Raw genomic sequence first — 12,403 nt, 5'->3', positions numbered from 1 at the left:
TATCCCATGTTTGGTGGCATCTGTAAAACGACAGAATTAAGGTTGACTCAAGCTGTCACTAAATACTGTTGTCCGGTCAGTCGGCACCTTATCAAACTTGGATAAGCAAAAACTGGCGATCTAATCCCAAGCTCTCCCGACGCTAGGATCGCAAATGCCAAGAGGAAGTCGGGGTCCCACCACTGTCCATCCTATAAAAGATGGCCTGGTGGACTGGTGCTGGTTGCCTGTAACCCCGCACTTTGCATACAACCCTATGAAGATCAGCTGTGGACAGTGCGTTGTCAAGCCGTGTCAAGCTCTGCTAAGCTAGTTGCGCCGCATGATCGCATGCAACGCTGGATAAAATCTATTGCCTCGTTCCAGAGACCCCTGCATTCTGGTTGTTCAATCAGAGGCGACCCAAACATCTTACCTGTAGTCACAGACGCTTTGACCACATTTCCCGAGGGGACCAAGCGCTGTTCTAAGAACCGAGATTGCTTCCCGACAAGCCACAAATCAATTCTCCATTTTCTGTGGTATGTCATACACTGCGAATAAAGACCGCCCTAGACCTGCCATGGTCCTCTGTTGTGCTGGAGGTGGATTGTCCTTCTATTGTTCCGCTGGTGCATGGCTTTTACCGCTGTGTAAGTCGGTTACTGTTCCGGTTTGAAGTCCACCTAAATTGTCCACCACGACACGATAACCAGGAAGATGGCGGACACAGGCGCGCCCCCACCGGAGCTCATCCCCGGCTATTACGATGACAGATCCGGGTTAGCCATCTTTTGCGTCGTCTTTTGCCTCACCATCGCCACAATTATGGTGGGTTTACGCACATGGACGAGAAAGGTGCTCATCAACAAGATGGGTATGGACGACTGGGCTGCGATAGTCGCCATGGTATGCAACGGAACAAGAAATCGGTGAACCAAAACATGCACGTGTGGCTAACCCAAATCCCCAATAGTTCATAACATGGGGCGAAGGAATTGCCATTGCAGTGTGTTCGTATTCGTCGCATTCTACATCCAAGACTCAAACTGACGGCATTCCTTTAGCAACTAAGTACGGCCTCGGTCGGCACATCTGGGCTATCCAGCCTCCTACTTTGATTCCACTGTATTGGAAGGTATTGCTACCCCTTTCCCCCCCATAATCATTTTCTTTCCGTGCATCTTCTCTCTGATTGACCTCTTCTGCAGACATTCTGGGTTACCCTTCTCCTCTACCATGCCGGCCTCCTAGCAGCCAAAATGACCTTCCTCCTGCAATACTACCGCATCCTGGCTATCCAGCGCATGCGCATAGTCTACATCATTGCCATCATTGCCGTCGGCCTCTGGGGCTTCGCCCAAGTCCTCATCGCCCTCCTCATCTGCCGCCCCATCCAGGGGCTCTGGGACAAGTCCATCCAAGCCGACTGCATGCCAAACGCGCCGCAAATCTACGTGAATGCCGCGGGCAATATCGTTACAGATGTCGCCATTTTCCTGCTACCAATGCCAGCCATCAAGCACTTGAACCTAGGGAAGAAGCAGAAGATCATGCTCTTCGGCATCTTCTCTCTCGGCTTCTTCACCGTTGCTATATCTGTTATCAGAATCAAGTTCCTCGACCTTCATGAAGACGTCACCTGGCAACACGTAGAGTCCTCAGGCTGGTCAATCGGCGAACTTGCTTCAGCTTTGACATGCTCCAGCCTACCTACGCTGCGACCCTTCTTCGCTAGGTACTTCCCGGGTCTTGGTATCACTACTGGGATGGACGGGCCGAGTTATGATAGTTATTATCCACACACGGTTGGCGGCGGCGGTGGGAGGAGGGAGTCGCAGAGGACCCCGAAATTCAGGACGACGACTACGACGAGTGCCCAGACTGGGGGGAGCGCTGAATCGTTCCGTTTTGCGGATAAGACGGAGTTTGAGATGCGGATGCCTTCTGCTGGGAGGGGGGATAGCACGGATGATAAAACGGGTGAGTGAGCTCCTGCAGAGTTTTCTTGCATGCGGGATTCACTAATATGAACGACACTGGCAGCCCTTTCGATCGAAGATGAGGAGAGACTCCTTGGAATGAGGACGACGACGACGACACGGATACAGCGTTCCGACTCGTATCCACGGACACCTGCGAAACGTGATGGGGCAATTCAAGTGCAGAGGGCCGTGTATCAGACGAATAGTGTAGCGTCAGAACCGTCATGCTTGGTGAATCAATGAACCTAGGGGTTGACGGCTGTTTCAGTAGTCTGCGGTGCTGAGGGTGGGGTGGGGTTCAGTAATTCTTGGGCCAAGCCGGTGGTGTTTTTGGCAGGTGATTGGAGCTATGTGTTCTTTAAAACGACCGTGACTGGTTTCATGTCTTCATTGTATGTTGTGAAAGCTTCCGATGCCACATAGGTACCAATCTATATGCCGGTCCCTCGATTTCTGGTTTTGAGAGGGCCTTGGTTCTCTGGCCAGAGACGATGCCCGCCTTTGGGGCAAAAAAAATGCAGGATTTGCGATAAGTAGCGCTAATTTTCGACGAGTAAGATACGTTAAAAAAACAAACCGTGGTAAAGGCGAATTCATACTACATTTGTTAGTGCAGTGTCGAATACGAAAGACTTTAACTCCCGGTACCGTTATGTCTGATCACGCCTTGGCCGTACACTTTTGGCTGTCTACGGCACAGTCTCAAAAAGCAAGCAATGAGTTCTGTGTTTAACCAGTGACAATCTAGACTCGTCGCTTCCGCATGGCCTAACCTACCAGCAACCACGTCCTCCGTCTAGCCTCGATCCAAACCGACTACATGTCCCTCCTGGAACGCATCTCGGACGAACTAGCCGCCCGCTTTCTGCTGTTGTTAGGTAAGGTTAAAGCGCAGTTCCTATCCTTCTTCAGTAATAAATTATCCTATAGTCCTCAACCACTGGGACCTGGAGAATAACATTTATGTCGACACACAGACAGGCCATATCACCAGCATCGTCGATTAGCGCGAGGCTAAAGTTGGACCATTTGGTTTACTCGATGCCAACAAAAGAAAAGAGGCCTCACAGAAACCTGTAAATTTCAAGTCAGAGCATTTCAAGAAATTTGTAACCGTTTAGCTATATCTACAATACTTAGACCCTCATTTTCTAGCGTTAATCTTTGAGTTAAAGCCCACGTTCAAACTCATATTGTTTCAAGGTGAGCATCCCTAGGCTATCCCATTATCTAGGATCTTTGCTTTCGTGTTGATAGGAATTTAGATGGCGACCAAGACGACAAAGACCACCGATGCCCGCATTGAACAGCTTGAGAAACTCAAGGAGCAGAGGGGCCGTAGCGAGCGGGAGATAGGATAGGCGTACAGTATAGCCACTCCAAGCGCTGCTAACCAGAACTTGACGTAAAGTGCTCCTGTCCATGCCGTGAGGTCTCCTCCACTTGCTGATCTGGATGGCTGGTAGATGTCCTACCCAGCTCTTCCAACTCAGCCTTGTAAGAAGTCCAGTCGAGACCTTTTTGCTTAGCTAACGCTTTGCGAGCAGGATCGCTTTGTATGAAAGCGTTGACTTGTCCTGGCAGGTCCTTTTTCCCGCTATAAACCCTCAAGTTGATATATCTATTAGCGAATCAGTCCATTGCAGTCCAATGCTCTAGCGCATAGGCAACTACGAAGCCGCTTTGTTGTTTTCGCTTATCCCACTCGCTAGCCAAGAGCTCGTTCCTATATTTCTCCCGTTCTCGAGCCCGGAGAATAGCTAAAAACTCGTCAAAGCGCTCAAGATACTTGCTATACCGGTAACTATAGCACAGAGACTCGAATGGAGTACTACTTAGCTATTAATGGGGGTAAAAAGAATTGGAAGGGCACTACTCGACTCCGTTCCTAATCTAGAACCGAGATGACGTTCATTTCGTGGTCTAGGATCAGGTTGAAGATTTCCAAGTTACTGTAGACGAAGACAAATAGTCCCTGATCGAGACTATGGTCTATCCAACGCTCGGCGTGCTGGCGGAAGATGTAGAGGTGGTAAGGTAGTCTTCGGCTCCTTCCTCATTCGAGACAGTACCGTGGCCCTTGCAAAATACGTTGTCGGCGAGGTCCAACAGCATCTCCCTGTATCGATCAGCTGATTGCAGTAGCGTGCCACTATCACTATAGGACGAGTCCATGACCTTGGAAGGAGCTACATTTTCCAGCTCTTGCATGTTTATATCGAGTGTGACAACCCTCTTGCCGATCTGCACGCCTTCCGGACCTTGGACAAGGCGACCAATCGAAGGGAACTCGAGGTGTCTAAGCTGGATGTATATATCGGCGAGGGATGTGTCTAGGCGGTCGCGCTGTTCAGCCGCTAACTCCTTAAATTCGATGTAATTTAGCTTTCGGCCCTCGGTGTATTCAAGAATGAGAAACGAGGGGAAAGGCGCGGGGCTGTCACCGAGGGCATAAGTATGGATCTGCGGGATCGGAATCGTTGTCCTTGTGGCTACGAGCCTAAGGCGGGGCACTTAGTTTCGGCAACGTCTTTAGAGACGATGGAAACATTCTTGCTGTATCGCCGCAACCTCGCTCTCGAGCTTATCGGTGGCGTCCAATGCAAGTGTCGGGGCCAGAGGCACCTGTATAACCCACCTATCGCTATTGGCAAATTCTATAAAGTAGCAGACATTGTAGCTATTGCGGACGAACGATTTGAAGAGTATGCAGCTATTGCGGTTGTGTTGTATAGATGCGAAGTGGCAGATATCCTCGTCCCGAATCGAAGCGATGAAGCAGTTACGCTTATAGTGCACTCGTGCGCGGATAAGGCCATCTCGAAAACTCTGCGGCTTCCTGGGTTTGGAATCTGCAGCCTTGCTGGCATTTGCTTTGAGCCCGGCGAGGAATTGCGAAAAGGTTTTACCTCTATATAGAGAGGAACTGGAGCTGGATTGGAAGGCTGGTATTTTTGGGTGATGGGTGGTGATTCGCATGCCAGGCCCGCAAGTCGGAGCAAGCTGGGGAAACAGCGAACACCACCAAATTCAGTGGTCCACACACATCCAAGTAGTTTATCCAGCCACATTAATCGCACGTCCCCTTTATTACGCATTACGATGGCGATAGCGGAATTGCGCCCACAGCTGAGGGTCAGTTGTGGCAGTTTGGGGAGGAACGATGATTCGAGAAATCATAATAAGGACGCTAATCACTCTGAAGGGCAACTCAAGGGGGCACAGGCACATTGCCATAGCAAATGTCCGTTCAGGCGTCGAGTACAGCGGCGTCGAACTCAACTTTCACTCAGGTTGTCTCCTAGTCGTCTTTTACTAAGTCGGACTACGGAACAGAGTATTTCTGATCAGCTCGTCTTGGCAGGACCTATACCATATTAAAAGGGTCAGACTGACCGAAAGGCTGAAACCCACTCGGCGCTTTAGTCTCGCTTGTTGGTCCGGGGAGCGGGGGGGGTAGGCGGGTCCGCTCGGGATGTACTACTCTTCGTCGAGGTTCTCAACTTGAGTTAAAAATGTAGGAGACACCGCGCTCAACCTTTGGACCTGGGTAGGTATCTCATTCGACTCATCTTGGCGTCTCTCTGCCATCTCTATATAAGAGACTACAGGGCTTGCAAAATTGTCCGGGTAGTGAGATGGCTGATTTTGTAACGGTCTCAGAAGTGTATTGCAACTATCTGGTGACGACTCTACGAGTACACTGAACTTGAGAAGAGAAAGGAAAGACAGAAGATTCTTGGGACTCTCTAGGCCTCTTTATCCTTGCGTGTGGTCGCCTGGGCGTCTTGCTAGAATCTTCGGTGGTCGACATTTGGGAATAGCTTCATCCAGTGGGTCAATGGTCCGTGTTTGTCAGGGGTTGGCCGAGGGTTGTCAAGGCCTGCACCGGGCTCAGCTTGTTACACTACGTAAGTAAGCTCGAGTTCTCCAATGGCTCCTGCGAAACCTTATTTACTTCTATAACAGAGAAGAATATACAGGCCGGCTTTATAGGGGCTAGCTTAGTATCGTTACAATCTAGAGAGTATTTTCTAAGCTAGAGATAAAGCTTCATACACTAATACCTCCAAGCTCACAGTTTACTACTATATAACCCCGAGTCTCCTATATGCTTATGCAACCTTCGAGAAACCGATTCATAGTCAACGTTTATCAAGATTTATATGGCTAACTATCAAAATAATTCACCGACTTCTATTCTAGCTGCTATAGACTAATTTACTAAAGGAACAATAATAATAGTGCACCAAGTAGCTCTCCTTCATATAGAGGTCTTTTCACTCCACATGGCTAATGACGTGTTAAGTAAACACCGGAGAGCCAAAAAAAAAAAAAAAAAAAAAAAAAAAACGTATACCGCTAAGAGAGTCACTTACTATACAAGAGGTAACGGATCTACTAGGTTAGAAGGCCGTAGATGGGGAGGTAGTAGAAGAAACGCAGCTAAATAGTAGTAGAGTACAAAGCAGTTATATAAAGGTTTATTGCTATGATATGTATGGTAAGCCTGGCTATAATACATGTACCTACTAAAAGACTGTAGAATCATCTAATTTATCAATTTCTGATATAATTATAGTTAGTTCTTAGTGTTGAATATATTGCAATTGAGAATAGTTTGTTATAGTGTAGTAGGAAGTATAACGTTCGGTGATATGTAACGTTCGCTAATAAGATATGTTATAGTAGTGCATAATATCCTAGCTTAGAACATATTAATATATAGTATACTAGTGTATAAACAACTCAGAAAGTATATTAATTCTAGTCCATTTCTATATAGAAATTACTATGTGATGTAAAAACCTTTCCAAGTGCTGTGATATTGTCTTTAGGCAATACATCTCATTTCGAACCAAAAAATGCTGGGTAGCAACAATACAACGTGATCTCGACTAGCAAAATGTAATTGTGACACCCTATTTAGTGTGATATTGGCCTCGGAAGAGGTACTTATTAGGCAATAAGCCATTTTTTATCTTGATAATGAACATGCTAAGTATAAGTATAAACCGTAAGCCCAATTCTCGACCCACGGTAGCATAACTTCGTTGCTCAGAAGTGGGCAACATACACAAACCAGTCCTAGCAATCCCGAAACATGGACCTTTTATTCAAACAAACTCCTCTCTCTGCTCTAAAATTGGTATCGGTTTCCTCGGCTCTTAGAATACACACTAGGCAATGCTTTCTTAGAGACCATCGATTATCCAACCCAAAATGCCAAACACATCGCTGCCGGCTAGCTGGTAGTGAAGTCCTCTCGATACTATTATTAGATTGCCTCACCAACCTCTACCCCCAACATCTACGTATGATGTTAGCCTTAATAGATATATAATAAGTCCCTTTTGTCTTAGCCGTGGACATATTAAGCGTAAGCACATGACCTATAAGCCTAATTTCCGGTCCACAGTAGTTTACTTCATAGTCCAAAGCTAGGCTCTCAAAAGGCAACTTTAACCAGGGAGACTGAAAACGGGCCTCTGAGGATGTACAGCGGCCGCGTATAGCATCACCCTAGCTCAGGGAAGAACCAGGGGAAGCTCAGGACAAATCAGCCACAGCTCACCCCAGCTCAGGACTACGAACGAAAAAGGAAATTTCGTGTGCCCAGATTCGTCTCAGATTATCAGGCTGTTATTAGTGGCAGTGTGGGGCCTATTAAGCTATATACCACATCGCTTCATTTTGCCTCTACGGCGTTCAAACGCCCCAAAGTTCCTAGCCGTCCCAGCTAAAATTCCCGCGCATCGGCGCTTCCCAGCACCGCAGCGCCTAATCAGGCCACGGACGGCCACGCTCCGAGCAACGGCGCCGAAGTTGCGGCCTTGCGGCCCAGAAGAGCAGCCCGCCTAACACTCCACAAGGCATGTAGCCGAGATGGTTCGTCCGCTTTAATCGAGCCTCAAATTCACTAGTATTTACTCAAACCGGTCTCCCTTAAAGGGCACCAAAAGAACATGCCCCAACGAACCTCGCCTACCTCCAACACCGTCCCCTCTTACTCCCTCTCCTAACCGCCAGAATGAAGCCCATATCCCTCTCAGCCCTCGTCCTCTGCGCCCTCCTCCCCCTCACCCACGCCGCCAGCCTCCAGCAAATCACCACCCCCTTCGGTCCTAACCCACGCAACCTCACGTTCCACCTCCTCGTCCCCGACACTCTGCCTCCGAACCAAGCCATCCTCGTAAACCCACACTAGTGCCACAGTACGGCGCAGGCCGTATACACGGGCTCGCAGTGGGCCACACTGGCCGCGTAGCACGACTTCATCGTCATCTACCCGGGCCACAGCCCCGCGGCGTCGGACCAGTACTAGGACGTGTCGTCTAGGGAGACGCTGACGCACGACGGGGGCGGCGTCTGCCTAGGTATCCTCAGCATAGTGCGGTAGACGCTGGATCGGCACGTGGCCGACCCCCGGCGCGTCTTCGTCACCGGGGTCAGCTCGGGTAGTATGATGATGTAGGTGCTACTCGGCACGTACCCGGACGTATTCGCGGCCGGCGTGGCGTTCGCGGGCGTCCCGTTCGGGTGCTACGCCCCCGCGGGGCACGACAACGCCGGGGTTTACGGGTACTGGAACGCCGAGTGCGCTACAGGCGAGGTCGTCAAGACGCCGGCTAAGTGGGCGGCCCTCGTGGACGCCGCGTGGCCCGGATTTAAGGGGTGGCGGCCCAAAGTACAGATCTTCCACGGGACTAGGGATAAGGTAGTCAGTTATACCAATCACCTAGAGGGAGTCAAGCTATAGACCGAGGTCCTGAGGCTGGGGAGCACGCTGGTCAGGGTGAAGAGCAATACGCCGCTTCCCGGGTAGACGAAGAGTGTATACAGGGAGAGTGGGTGGCTAGAGGCGTATAGTGCCGAAGGCGTACCGCATGATATCAGGTACAGGAGAATACAGTCATAGAATTTTTCCAGCTGAACTGCACAAGCGGGTGTTTTTCGTGGGGACAGGGCGGTCCTGGCGTGTCAACAACAGCCCTGCCGGGCTCGACGACAAGTACGAGCATGAGCCCGTCATCTCCATCTACAACAACCTTGACCACCAAGGGCACCACGACATTTGTGACGGCGACCTCTGCAGCCGCTGCAGTGCAAACTTTGTGGGGACAGTAGTGAGTGCCGGTTTTCCGGCTTACTTCCACCCCCCCACGCTCTCCCTCTCCCCCTCCTATCTGAAACGGAATATTAATCTCATGACGCAGCGGTGGGAGTGGGTACAGCGGGCCCAACGGCTTGCGCCATAGGAGTTTGCACCCCTTACAATCGGTGGTATGCACAAGTAAGAGATCGCGCAGAGACCTAGGTAGGCGCGAGACTGACAGCTGGTCGCAGTGTGTGCCCGCGCCCGCGGCCTAGAAGCCCCGGCGCTGACCGATATCGTTGGTAGCTTCGCTGTCTTCTCTTGGCGGTAATTCCTCAATCCGCAGTTCTCGATTGTCAGACAGATTCTCTCTCTTGGCCCATGGCGTGGCAGGCGAGTATCCGTAGATCTGTGCCACCCTTTCACCAAGAAATCTATATGGTCACAGGTAACCTATTTTAAGGTACCTATTGATGTCCATGTATGGACAGCCCAGCTCCGCGGACCCAGCAACAATCTCACAGCGAGCACGGACATGCCTGGTGAAGCAGCTTGTCACTCGGTTCGCCTTTGGATGGAAGGTGGGCATGCAAACTCCCGTCGGTTCCAGGCGGTAGTTATCCATCCGCCACCCAAGACGCCCAAGACATGGCTGCCGAACTAGTAGTTGCTCCACGCTAAAGCCGGGAAGGCCGGCCTCTATCTTCTGCGCTGCCGCGCACGCCATCCTACCTAAGGTGCAGCAGTGCCTGGCAATGTGCTGAAAGCCTTTGCCCGAGGGGTTGCTGCATTAGCTGAATATGTACCCATCTGTATATTTCCCCCACACGGATATGCCGAACTATGACAGACCCTTGGGGCCGCCGCAGTGGTATCAGAATCCAGCCATCGCCGTCACAGCCACGCACATGTGAGACAGCTTCGCCGCCCGCCGGGTGCCGGTCTACAACATTGGTGTGGTACGTCTCCAGAGCCAGCCTAACACACCACTCTTGGGCCAAGGCCTCAATTTTGAGGTCTGCAACCGATGAACGAGACCTGCAATTTCAACCAGAGCCGGAATGTGAAAGTTACAGGGGGTAAATCGTTTGTAGGTGCCATCTAAAAAATGACAACAGTTGGAACCCCGGCTGCGGAATAATGTTTTGGATCCGTTTGCGCGAGATCCCAATTCGGTGAGTTCCTTTTGGTGAACTCTGACCGGCTGAACGCTCCAGATTCTTGCGCTCATCACAGACCCAGTACGTTTTCCCTGCATTCACCGTCTTTTGGACCCCTTTGGTTCTCGGGCCGCAGGGAAAGCCTTGGAGACGGAAAACTCGGCTTTGGAGGAACTAATCACCTTATGCGGTGCTGGCTGATGGCTGATGATACGGATAACCCAAAGGAGGCCAGCACGGAAAGGTAGCTTAGATGAGCGATGGAGAATAGAGGAATGTCCCGTCCCGGGAGTTGCTGTGCTGTGACTGCCGAAACTGCCGCTGGCCAAGCTGTCCCTTTACGAACTCCGCATTCAGCTTTGTAACGACTGGGCTAGAATTCCTCGACCTGGTTGGTTGGCTGTGAATTGCTTTGCTTGTGTTATCGCTTTTGAAAGCAAACGATACTAATACAATATGTTCGGCACGGGGAAACCGTGATATGGCGCTTTGGAAAATCAACGAAGGTGAAGCAGGCGTGCGATTCGTATTATTTTGTCTGTGAAATAACTGGTGTTTGTTACGAATTCATAACACCACGCACATCATGAAAGAAAAAGAAGAGGAAGAATTGTCCCGTGTGCGAGGATTTGTTAGAGGTTGCAAAAAGGGCACTTTTTGTTAAAGCCCGAAACGTCTATCTACCTAACGTAGCAGGAAAAGTCGGGAGAGAGTAAATAAATATAATGGAACAAAGCTGACAATCACTAGAGCCGACGATATGGGTTGCTAAATGGTCCTATGAGTTCGCCAGGCCGTCTTGAGGCACCGAAAAAAAAGGAAAAGAGGAAAAAAAAAAAAAGACAGGCAGGCAGACAGAGAGAGAGGGGGGGGGGGGGGGGAGGAAAGAGGGGGTTGGCAAGAGGGATCAAACCAAAATAAAACGAATATGAAAAGAGAGGAAAATTATTGTAACACGACGTCTTGGTTGCAACCTTCCTACTCGACATGTCTGCGAGCAGCATCCTCTTCGCAGCCCGGACGGCGGTTAACAAACGGCTGCCGTTTAAGGACCGACCTTGTAATCCGGACCGGCGTTGAGGGAAGCCCCGTATCGGGTCCGGGACAAGGATGAAGCCCTCCTTAACTTCCTCATCGGCATACCGTCCGGTGGCAAGCAGCCGTCGAGTCTTGTCTACCTTCGCCTCAGGCGGGTGCTCCCACCTAAGCACCGGTCGGCCGGCTTCGATCCTCATGCGGCGGTGGATACCGTAGCCTGACAAGTTAATTCCGTGTTTCCACTTATCAACAGGCGGTCCGGGTTTCCCGGGGTACTCAAAATGCCTGGGCACCTGGGTGTGATGGCGGAGTTGTGGACCCTCGCGACGCTTCCGTACTCAGGCCATCAGCTCCTCGAAGAAGACCGAGACATGGTTGTCCAGCTCGACCTCGGAGTGCTGGACCCACCTCTTCGGGTCCTCGAACTCTTCCTCGCCCATTTTCTCGAGCATCATAGTGCCGTACTTGGGATCGCGCGTGACGATGCAACAAAGGAACACATCACGCCCTTGATGTCGTTTCTCTCGGCAATTCGCCGTTGAATGTCCGCCGTTCGCCAGGGCCGGGCTTCCTGCAGATTTGCACGGCATAATCGAAATCGAGGAGCAGGATGGAGTCGGTGTCAGGGTTGATAGAACAGATTCCGAGCGGCAATGTCTTGATGGACGATTCCAAAGTCAAGATTCAGTTCATCGACAAGCCCTATCAGCTCCCGAAGCTACCGTAACCTGAAGGGCCTCGGGACGTGCTTATCGAGCGTAGGAGCGGCAACGATGGGCATGGTATAGCCAACGACTCCCAAGCCGCTGAGTTCCCCCACGACAAGCGATTCAATAGGGAGGATATAGGGATGCGTGGGCAGCCGGCACCGAATCTGGATCTCATCCCAGTACCCGCCGCGCTTCCCGCTTCCGCCGAGGTTGAATTTGAAGGCGACCACCTTCTCTTTAGCCGAAGCGGGATATGTGTACGAAGTCTTGACCACCAACGGCCCCAAGCGGCTGAGGACAGTGAGGTCCGATCGGACCAATGTTCCGATCGATCGCCTACGCGGAAGCTGACACCCGTGGGCCGAAGGATAGTATGTGTCCACGGTCGTACATGGGGTCGGTGCTCGTCCACAAAAGTTCTCCCGACGCGCTCAT

The 12,403-nt window shown here is 50.9% G+C and overlaps 5 protein-coding genes across 5 annotated transcripts; 2 read left to right on the top strand and 3 right to left on the bottom strand.

The window, feature by feature from the left end:
* Window positions 1–699: 699 nt before the first annotated feature.
* Window positions 700–1,970, top strand: MFIFM68171_02117 (Rhodopsin domain-containing protein; the record flags this gene model as incomplete). The annotated part of the gene is made up of 4 exons (XM_071057539.1): window positions 700–888; window positions 956–992; window positions 1,047–1,117; window positions 1,191–1,970. 4 exons carry the CDS (start codon window positions 700–702, stop codon window positions 1,968–1,970), a joined length of 1,077 nt encoding a protein of 358 aa, XP_070913640.1.
* Window positions 1,971–3,956: 1,986 nt separating this feature from the next.
* Window positions 3,957–4,943, bottom strand: MFIFM68171_02116 (uncharacterized protein; the record flags this gene model as incomplete). The annotated part of the gene is made up of 2 exons (XM_071057538.1): window positions 3,957–4,464; window positions 4,522–4,943. 2 exons carry the CDS (start codon window positions 4,941–4,943, stop codon window positions 3,957–3,959), a joined length of 930 nt encoding a protein of 309 aa, XP_070913639.1.
* Window positions 4,944–7,995: 3,052 nt separating this feature from the next.
* On the top strand, window positions 7,996–9,223 carry MFIFM68171_02115 (uncharacterized protein; the record flags this gene model as incomplete). Its single annotated transcript, XM_071057537.1, has 5 exons — window positions 7,996–8,157; window positions 8,290–8,355; window positions 8,440–8,685; window positions 8,909–9,091; window positions 9,182–9,223. The coding sequence occupies 5 exons, from the start codon at window positions 7,996–7,998 to the stop codon at window positions 9,221–9,223; spliced, it is 699 nt and encodes a 232-aa protein (XP_070913638.1).
* Window positions 9,224–11,596: 2,373 nt separating this feature from the next.
* On the bottom strand, window positions 11,597–11,848 carry MFIFM68171_02114 (uncharacterized protein; the record flags this gene model as incomplete). Its single annotated transcript, XM_071057536.1, has 1 exon — window positions 11,597–11,848. One exon carries the CDS (start codon window positions 11,846–11,848, stop codon window positions 11,597–11,599), a length of 252 nt encoding a protein of 83 aa, XP_070913637.1.
* Window positions 11,849–11,976: 128 nt separating this feature from the next.
* Window positions 11,977–12,403, bottom strand: MFIFM68171_02113 (uncharacterized protein; the record flags this gene model as incomplete). Its single annotated transcript, XM_071057535.1, has 2 exons — window positions 11,977–12,304; window positions 12,360–12,403. The coding sequence occupies 2 exons, from the start codon at window positions 12,401–12,403 to the stop codon at window positions 11,977–11,979; spliced, it is 372 nt and encodes a 123-aa protein (XP_070913636.1).

This window comes from Madurella fahalii (genome assembly GCF_045866475.1).
Source record: "Madurella fahalii IFM 68171 DNA, scaffold_1, whole genome shotgun sequence".
NCBI classification, from domain to species: Eukaryota; Fungi; Ascomycota; class Sordariomycetes; order Sordariales; genus Madurella; species Madurella fahalii.
Note: the sequence above shows the minus strand (reverse complement) of the source record. Positions and strands in the feature narration are given on the sequence as shown.